This window comes from Lampetra fluviatilis, chromosome 50 (assembly GCF_964198595.1).
Source record: "Lampetra fluviatilis chromosome 50, kcLamFluv1.1, whole genome shotgun sequence".
Classification (NCBI taxonomy): Eukaryota; Metazoa; Chordata; class Hyperoartia; order Petromyzontiformes; family Petromyzontidae; genus Lampetra; species Lampetra fluviatilis.
Window position 1 is genome coordinate 421,655 of NC_136324.1, and position 10,386 is coordinate 432,040.

The 10,386-nt window shown below is 54.1% G+C and overlaps 1 protein-coding gene across 1 annotated transcript; it reads right to left on the reverse strand.

Annotated features, from left to right (window-relative positions):
* Nucleotides 1–747: 747 nt before the first annotated feature.
* Nucleotides 748–10,151, reverse strand: GJA3 (gap junction protein alpha 3). The gene is made up of 3 exons (XM_078878167.1): nt 9,951–10,151; nt 7,223–7,324; nt 748–4,708 (listed from the first exon to the last, which is right to left on the reverse strand). The coding sequence occupies exons 2-3, from the start codon at nt 7,289–7,291 to the stop codon at nt 3,401–3,403; spliced, it is 1,377 nt and encodes a 458-aa protein (XP_078734293.1). The 5' UTR covers nt 7,292–7,324; nt 9,951–10,151; the 3' UTR covers nt 748–3,400.
* Between the last annotated feature and the right edge of the window lie 235 nt (nt 10,152–10,386).

Genomic DNA, 10,386 nt, shown 5'->3' on the forward strand with positions numbered 1-10,386 from the left:
GTCTGTCGTCCAGGGAGGTGCTCCCTGTCGATGGGGATGTTTGTACCAGACTCCTTTTTTTGGAGCTATTTTCTTTCTTCAAGTACACGTGGGAGAAACGATGACCCCCTCACTCGCACGAGAGGCGAAGACTCGAGTTGCACAAACGTGGGGCTGGCAACCCACTTGCTGTACGTGTGGTCGCCTTGGTGGCTATAAGGTGGCCATGGTAAACATTCCTTATCGATAGTTATTTTTTTAATTTACATTCGTTTTCATTACTTTACGTCTTACATTGATTGTTACGGCTATTAATACTATCTAGTATCGACAACGTTCCTGAAGTTTAGCCCGTAACACGTTATGAATAAGGCTGCATTCATGGCCAATTTGTACAGTCGCACATACAACAAAGGCCGCTCCTGAGCCGGGACACGCGGCGCTGTTAGACTGAAGCCGGCGCAGCGCGCAACGCGAGTGGCGCACAACGCGAGTGGCACAACGAGAGTGGCACACAACGCGAGTGGCACAGCGCGCAACGCGAGTGGCACAACGAGAGTGGCACACAACGAGAGTGGCACAGCGCGCAACGCGAGTGGCGCACAACGCGAGTGGCACAACGAGAGTGGCACACAACGCGAGTGGCACAGCGCGCAACGCGAGTGGCACACAACGAGAGTGGCACAGCGCGCAACGCGAGTGGCGCACAACGCGAGTGGCACAACGAGAGTGGCGCACAACGCGAGTGGCACAGCGCGCAACGCGAGTGGCACAACGAGAGTGGCACACAACGAGAGTGGCACAGCGCGCAACGCGAGTGGCGCGCAACGAGAGTGGCACAACGAGAGTGGCGCACAACGCGAGTGGCACAGCGCGCAACGCGAGTGGCACAACGAGAGTGGCACACAACGCGAGTGGCACAGCGCGCAACGCGAGTGGCGCGCAACGAGAGTGGCACAACGAGAGTGGCACACAACGCGAGTGGCGCACGCAGCGCACACGCCACGCACTCCTCGGCCGCCTTTGTCTCTAAATGTATCCCAAATGTAACTTTGGATACGGGTACTCAGTTAATGCTGAGTCAACCTACGGGACACCCAGAGCATGATTAGATTACCATTTACCAACGTTGTGCACCGCAGTGAGTAGTCGAACCAGGGTGGTCGTCAATCGCGGTGTTCCGACAGCCCACGCCCATTGCACGCGATGCTGTGTGCATCCACTCGTCGCCCTGTCCCTGCTCTTGTGCAGACAGCCACTCGATTATGCACATCAGTAACAACGTGTGGGTGTGTATATATATACACGCAGATATTAATTTATCGCTAGATACTTTCTGAAATGCTGCTGGACTGGCTTGGAGTAAGGATAATTATCGGCGTAAGGCACTACCACGAGAGTACAAAGTATGTCTAACAGTGATAATCTTGTATTACCGTACCCTTATAATTCCTGTAATCCTATGCACAGGTTTATAACAAATGTGAGGACAAGATGTCGTGAGATGGATGTGGCCTGCCAACATTTTCCAGACCAACGCCCCAGAAATTAGGTGCTGCGTATGGACATGTTACAAAGATCCCCCCAGTATAGCCTTAACAGACTGTTGGGGCAAGCGGTGTTTGCAAGCACATGTGGAGGCCGGCACGGCGTGCGCGACACACGAGGTTTTGGGTGGCCAGCACCACGCTTTTATACACTGCACCAGGTACTCATTTGAGGCTGAGTCGACCTAGGGGAGACCCGGGGTTCGTAGCGCAGCGTAGCGCTCACCACCACTCCCCACGCTCCCCACCACATCTACACAGAGCTACACACACACGCACACGTGCCATGCTAAACAAATAGCACAACCAAGAGTCACAAGTGCTTGCCTTTAGCCTACAGTGCTGCTCTGCACAGAAGAATTACATTGACATCTCGAGCCCATTCTCATTGCACTGCTGGACGAGGGGCTAACCCACGCCGTGCGGGCCACTGGGGTTGCTTGAGCATACTTCACCACGCTGGTTCATGCGGGTTGGTTCAGGCGGGTGGGTGGGGGTGCATGGGAGGTGTGAACACAGAAGTGAAATGGACTTTACCGCACACAGCCAAGGCAGGTTTGGGCCAGGCTAGTGCTCGGACGTGCGACTCTAATGCATCCCCAGGTGCTACAGGCTGCTGCGGTATCTACCCGCCCGCAGCGACCCGTGCTGACCATCGTGAAGTCTGGTCAAGTGAACCCTACGACCCTCAGGGAGTGGGGCGGCCCTCATCTATCAGTGGCTGTGCACGTGGTCCATCGTGTTAGCCTGCGAGCTCGTCCTTTATACCACCTCGACATTGCCGGGTCTACTGCTGCTGCCTGATAGCTCGCTCCGCCAGACGGTCGTGTGTTACCGTACCCGATACCGATTACACGATGCACTCCCCCCCCCCCCCACTGTGTTTTAAAGCAAATTTTGGGGGAAGGGGTGCGTATTATAATCGGGTGTGTGTGTAAGATTAGATTTGTATAACTTTATTGACACCGATAAAACGTCTTAATGACGCAGACCACCACCACACTGCGGTCTCTGGCAAGGCGACGCCGTGGGACCACGACGGCCAACGCCGACTCGGCGTGACGCGTCGAGTGGCCGGCGCGGCGTTGATGGAGGAGCACGTGGAGCTCTTGGGCTCCGGTGAGCTCACGGCACCACATCTTACGGAATGTGAACACGCCAACTTCAACATTATCCGTACGATCTGACCTGTGAGAGGGAGGAAGAGGCGTCGACAACAATCGTCGCGGCGAGGGATCGACTCTTTGTCTCTCCAGGAATGTGTCACTTGGCCGAGTTGTGATCATCCACGCGGCTGAACGTGCTTGACAGACCATTGCGTGTCACATGTTGATGCAATTTTTGTGTGTAAGCTAGTTTAATTATCCATGTGTCACTCTTGAAGGGATTGTATACCCACTCTCTGCGAATGTAAATCTATTAAAAACCTTCAGATTTTTTTTCTAATTCCACAACAGGATGTTCACCGTCCCTGGCCATCTCCAACGATGAAGCCAGTCAATTTCTCGCCTTTGTTACAAACGGTTCCCTCTCAACACGACCGGGTATATTGTTGTCTGCCTATGGTTGTGTGCCAATGCAGTCCTTTAATCTGCTTGGATGTATGTTGAACTTTTTTCGCACCGTACGTAGCCAACAGTGCTAATGGGAGGTGCTTCAAGAAGTCTTGCAGAGTCTGGACTGAAGCTCGCAAATGGAGAAAGCGATTTAATTATTGGGAAAAGGGGCCCACCTTGATCAACATTGGAACCATGATTGATTCAAATAAATGAGAATCCCACAGTAAAAATGTATGTAAATGTTCACTCTGAAAACCAGCAGCACGCGCGGCTGAGTCGAGGCGGACCCTCGGAGAGAACGTGGGGGGGAGGGGGCTACACCTGCAGGTCATCGGAGCGCGCCCGACTGCTCGCCCTGCTCAACCTCCTCACGTCGATGTCGTGCTCGCCTCCCGCGTGCAGAGGCGGCTCGTGCATCTGCACCGTAGCCGTCAGAACCTCCGCCTCGTCCTCCAGAGCCGCAGCCAGAGCGGCGGCGACGGCGGCCGAGGAGGAGGAGGAGGGACAGGCGACAGGAGAGGACGCGGCCCAGGGCTGCAGCAGCAGCGGCGGCGGCGACGACGACGTGGGTGGAGGAGGAGCGCCGTGCGGCGGAGTGCTCATCGCGAGGCCGCGGCTCACGGGGTGCGGCGCGTGAGCCGCGTGCCTCGCCTCGTCGCCGCCGGCGGCGGCGGCCCGAGCGGCGCCCCGTCGGCTCTCCTCCTCCTCCCAGTTGGCCCAATTCTGCCCGTCCACGCCCTGCGCGACGAGACGGGCCCCCGCGACGGGGTCTCTGGTCGCCGTGCGGAAACTCGGCGGGTCGTAGTTGCGTTCGTCCGTGGGCGGCTGGTAGTAGGTGTAGGAGATGGGCTGCGAGGAGGTCTTCACCGAGTGTTGGTCGAGCGAGGGCGGGTGGTGCTTCATCGCGGACTGTTGCTGCTGCTGCTGCATCTTCTCGTAGCGCTTGCCGAGCCCCTTGCGGATCTTCTTCCAGCCCAGGTGGTACATCTCCAAGAGGTTGAGCAGCAGCGAGAGGCAGGCCACCACAAGCATGAAGAGGATGAAGATGGTCTTCTCGGTGGGACGCGAGATGAAGCAGTCGACCACATTGGGGCACGGGCTCCTGCTGCAGCGGTAGAGCGGCCCCAGGCTGAATCCGTAGAGGAAGTACTGGCCCACGATGAAGCCCACCTCGAAGATGGTCCTGCTGAAGATGCTGAGCACGTAGGTGCGCAGCAAGGCGCCCTTGATGCAGACCTTGCCCTGGTCGCTCACGTAGGTCTTCCTCGACTTGGGCGGGCCGCCCTTTCTGCCCTTGGCGCCGTCGAGGAGCGCCCTGCAGTCGTCCTCGTCCTCGTCGGGATGCCGCTTCCTCCATTCCTCGAGCTCCTCCTTCCGGCGCGACTCCATGCGCATGATGTGCAGCACGTGGCCCAGGTAGACGAGCGCCGGCGTGGACACGAAGATGATCTGGAGCACCCAGAAGCGGATGTGCGAGATGGGGAAGGCCTCGTCGTAGCACACGTTCTCGCAGCCGGGCTGCTGCGTGTTGCAGCGGAAGCCCGCCTGCTCGTCGCCCCACACGCTCTCGGCCGCCGCTCCCAGCACGAGGATGCGGAAGATGAAGAGCACCGAGAGCCAAACCTGCGCGGTGCGGCAGCGGGGAGCACGCCGAAGCGTCACGGGTTATTGTGAGAATGATCGCGATCATTACCATGATGTGTGTGCTATGACGAAGGGTCGTTGCACGAACGTCGCCTATTCTGTATGATACATTTTAAGAGCGCTATAACAGAGCGTGTACAAATCCAATGGTCGCGATCGGATTTGAATAGTGGATTGTGCAGACATTCTGGTAAATGTAGTGGCTGTAGGGGTTACGCTCTCGAAGGAATGATGGCTGATGATGAAGGATTTTGTGGTGGAGTGGCACCCGAGAAATGGCTCCTAAAGGACTTCAATGGTGGAGATGGAGCGTTGGAATCAGCTCACGTTTAGCTAAGTGCAAGATGGATTGTTTAATCGCGAGACAGTACGAGTTAGCGACAGGTTTTATTGTACGGTTACAAATGTCATTCGATACATATATAATACTTAAATTATGCTTTCGTAATCATAGTCGTCGTCAGCCATGGTCTATCCACTGATGGATGAAAGCCCCTCTACGCCGCGTGGCCCACTTGTTCGTCAGCGTTAGTTGTACCACACTTCACCACACTTCACCACACTCCACCACACTCCACCACACTTCACCACACTCCACCAAACTTCACCACACTTCACCACACTTCACCACACTCCACCACAGTTCACCACACTCCACCACACTCCACCACACTTCACCACACTCCACCACACTCCACCACACTTCACCACACTTCACCACACTTCACCACACTCCACCACACTCCACCACACTTCACACTTCACCACACTTCACCACACTTCACCACACTGGTCATCGCGAGCTGCTCTGAGCTGATCTACAGGAGGAGGATGTCTGCAGACGCAAGCTGCAGAGCAGAGCCCTTGGCAGCCCCGTTAAGCGCAGCCCGAGACACTCCCTGCATTGTACAACCACTACCACCCGCAAAGACGACGCAGCGTGCTCACATGACCACGCACCGGGCGTGGAATTGGCATAAAATTAGGACGTCTATATTTATTGCAGTGAAATGTGTTCCCTTCTTCTGAAAGCGAGACCTCTTTCCGCATTCTCTCCACACGCGCGGCACCACCAACACCACCATAACCACCACGACCACGCCCCATCTCTTCTCTCACCACCACCACCATCAACACCACCAGTCATCCACTCTTCCAGTACATCGATCACCCCGCACAGCACCCACTCCAAGGGCAGAGCCGCGCCGTGCAAGCTATCAATGAATTGATACCGGTGGTTATTGATGAGATTACAGATAGGGTCCGTGAATTTGGCCCCCCACTTCATCACGCCACGGACAAAATGAGTTATACGGCTCTATAATTACCATACAGTGGATTACATCTACGCAATTACTGCAGGCGACTGACTCAGCACTGCGCCGACTGCTGTGTGTGTGTGTGAGAGGCCCCTCATCAGCGTGATCATCGTCCCCACCACGTCGCCTTGTTACAGCGAGAAACACACGGGACTTCTTCTGACTTGCCGTGACTCGAGACCAGCATCTTGTGCGTCTCTCTTAGCCACGTGATAACAATGTATGGGTGTCTATTAGCCAAGAAAAAATGTTGGGTGGGGGGGGTTCTCTTATCCGGAATAAAATCAATGTGTGGTTGTCTGTTGGCCATATTTTAAAATGTTGTGGGGTTTCTTTTCGCAATAAACGTTGCGAGTGCCTCTGAGCAGTTGATGAAACGATCGGGCTGTCCGGACACCCAGAGTGGGTTCCGCTCCGAGCACCACTCACCAAGACAAAGATGCCCCCTATAGCCTCAACATACGATTGGGGAAAGTGCTGTTAGCGAGCACATATGAAGGCCGGCACGGCAAACGAGGGGGTGGGTGGCCAACACCAAGCCCGGCCGCTTTTTCTCTCCCTAGTGGCGATATTTTACACATCGCACCAGGTACTCGTTTGAGGCTGAGTCGACCTAGGGGAGGCCCAGGACCGGTTCAGATAATGTCACTGGTGTTGGCCGTGAGCGGGAATCGAACTCGGGTCGCCAGGTTCGTATCGCAGCGCGCTAACCACGCCACTATCGCTCCCCACTCACACATTAACACACACTCACTCACACACTCACACATTAACACTCACACACTCACTTTCACACACACACATTAACACTCACACACTCACTTTCACACACTCACATTAACACACACTCACACATTAACACACACTCACACATTAACACTCACTCACACACATTAACACACACTCACACATTAACACACACTCACACACTCACACATTGACACTCACACACTCACTTTCACACACACACATTAACACACTCACTCACACACTCACATTAACACACACTCACACATTAACACACACTCACACACTCACACATTAACACACACTCACACATTAACACACACACACTCACACACTCACACATTAACACACACTCACACACACTCACACCTTGGCCACGGCTACGCGCGGCGAGTGAGGGCTGCGTGCCGTGCGGACGGGCTCTGACCTTGCCCACCACGGTCGAGTGCGTCTGCGCGTTCTCCAAGAGCCTCCCGAGGAAGCTCCAATCGCCCATCGCGCGACCCGCTCAGACCCGAGTGCGGAGACACTGCGCTCGGGCAGACAAGGAGTGACATCATCGACACGGTCGTCACCTTCGACGTTTTGACACGGGCAGCCGTACGGGTCACGACAACGCGGGGTTGGCGGTGGGACGGGGGGGGGGGAGACGGTGTCGCATCGACGAGCGCGCACGGCTCGAATTGACGCAGCCGTCGCTCGGTTCGAGTCGTCGGGCACGGCGAGCGCGAGGGGCGATCTGTGGAGCGACTGATCTGTGATGCGACTGATCTGTGGAGCGACTGATCTGTGGAGCGACTGATCCGTGGAGCGACTGATCCGTGGACCGCTCCTGGGCTCCCCTCTCTCTTCACCAACCGGCAGCAATCAGCTTGCTGAAGGATGGTGAAACGATGCGTGCTGGGAGGAGGCCTTCATCCAGCAGTGGATTGACTAACGGCAGTACTTTATTGTTTCACCTGTTTACGAATGTTCGTCGTCGTATAGACGGGGCGTGTTAATGACCACGCTGAGAGTATTTCCAGCACGTACTTTCACACGGATAGCGACTGATTAGCGAAGTATGAGTCAGTGTTGTATTTAACTTCTGTCTGCGAGTCAGACTGCCCTTTACGCTCTGCATGCGGGCAGCGTTTGGTTAATGGTGGTTTATTACATATATATATTAGACGTTGCGAATATGGTTACTGTCTTCATTTATCTACTTTTAATAGAAGATTTTTTTCAGAATACTTGTATTTGCTTGCTACGTATAATTATAATATCAATAATATCTTCTGATTTTCCTGAAGTGCTCAGTGTTAGACTGCAGGTTCCAAAGCTCAGCCACGATATTGACGCCCACGTCGATTGAGAGAAGTCGAGCGACCAGGATGGAGTCGCACTTGCCTGAGCCACGTGGTTCACCGAGATGACAAACTCAAAACAAACTCAAGTGGAGGCATGGAGTCAATAGAAATCGTTGCAAAAAACAACCGTGTCACAAAAAACATGGAAATATCGCACAAAATACTTAGCAACGTCAAGTACAGCTATACATTCCCTGGAGCGTAAGTTGACTCGGGCCGATTATTTTTGGACATATCAAAGTACAATTGCAAAATTAAGTGACAGAAACATTAAACATCTCTAGGGTGATTTGTACAGTATGAATAGTTATAAACAGACGAGGATATATGCCGAAGGCACCACACTGTAAAAAGCCGTTTTCAGCGATACGTCACAACATGATCGCCCTCTCTCCATCTGCTCTGACAAAGGGCCATTACCCGAAACGTCAGTTCAATAGACAGTTTGTATATTCGGTTGTGAGACGTCGCACCGGATTATCGCGGATACAGAGCGATCGACTGTCGTGCGAGTTACAATCCTAACCTGGGGTGCGATCCACCCATCATCATTTCAAGGGAGAGCGACACTTTTGTAGCAAGTCACACGGCGGTTGCCCTATGGATACACTTGACCCCGCCACGGGAATGCGGAATTTCCACCACCGGCTCAGGGGTTGCCAAAGGAGATGTGAATCGCCCCGCCGCCTGTTTGAGCACTGCAGCATCCTGTCTCTGTCTGACTCCGGCAAGGACAGAGTCTATATCGTACAATAAATGTAACATCAGAATTGAATTTTGCTAAAATAATGTATAGTAGGGTGGGTTAAGAGCCCCCCCCCTAAGGAACATTCCATATCTGTGATGTAAACTAATGTACACTCGACAGACAATTCAGTTCCGTCGCTTTGAATGACAAAGTTACAAGAGCATTTTACAGTTCTACGTCAATCAACGTTTGGACGAACACCTCCCCCACATCATGACGGTGATGGAGGTTGTTTGACCATACTTCACCGCAACAGACCAGCGTGGTGAAACATGTTTGACCATACTTCCCCACCACGTCGGTGAGTAGCGAGGGTAGGAGTACTCAGGACCGGCTGGAGATATCAATCAGACATCAGCCGTGGTAGAATCTAACTCAACTTAGGTGAAGGGGTTGATGAGCGCACTGCGCTCACCATTGAGCCACCACCCCCCCCACCTCTCCGCCCCCTTAAAATAAAATCAGTGGATGCACTTAATTCCACTTCAAATGAAACTTAGCGGAGTCACTTGGAGATATTTGTGCTTCGAATCTCGTGTCCACGTGGGGCATTTTCATCTCGCTCTCCACAACGTTGTCTGAGAACATGCCTCATCAGCTCACTGCCCATCTGGGTCTAAGACATCAACGTCTGGTTTAAACATACATTCATTGTAAACATACATTCATTGTAAACATACATTCATTGTAAACATACATTCATTAAAAACCAACCATCGGTACGGTAGGACCGGTGGCGCAGTGGTGAGGTCAGTGCGCTATGAACCCAGCCAGCTGGGTGAGATGTTCCCGGCCACGGCTATAACATCAGTGGCGATTTCTCCTTCACGACTGGACATCTGTAAAAAAAGCGCTTCATAGCTCATCGGATTCCTCCAGTCTCAAGCAAGATTCTGATTCACTAACCCGCACTGGCCAGCGTGGTGAAGTATGTCCAAACAACCTCGCTCGCCCCCTCTCACCCCCACCCATGGCCGAAGCGACGTGGGGTGGCGTTTATCCAGCAGTGGATTGACGAGGGTGGGCTGTCAGTGAAGCGGTGGGGATGAGAGTCTTACCTTGTGCCAGGTGCGTGAACCGAAGTGTCACTCCAAGAGCCTCCCAGCGCCTCGCACCGATACCCTCACACCACCCCCTGTGCCCTTCGTGCTGGAAGCGGCAGCTGTCAACGTTCGATCTCCTGGCGCGGCGCTCGGTTGGAAAGTTGTGATGGGTGGCTGTGGCGCGCGTGTGTGTGTGGCAGTGGTTGGATCGTGACCTCAACCCTTCCCACCACCCCCCCCCCCCCCTTCGTCTGTAAATAGCTGCCTCGGGTCGTCCTGTTAGCTCATCAATCACTGGGAAGAGGCGCTCTCTTTGCGTACTCGTGGCCGCTGTGGTGGTGGCGGTGCCTTTAAGTCGCGCCGGGAGGGTGACGTTCGGGATGGGGCGCGGTTAAGACTTAACTCGTTACTCTGCCGCTCGCTGCGCGCGTGTTCGCGTGTGTCTCTGTGT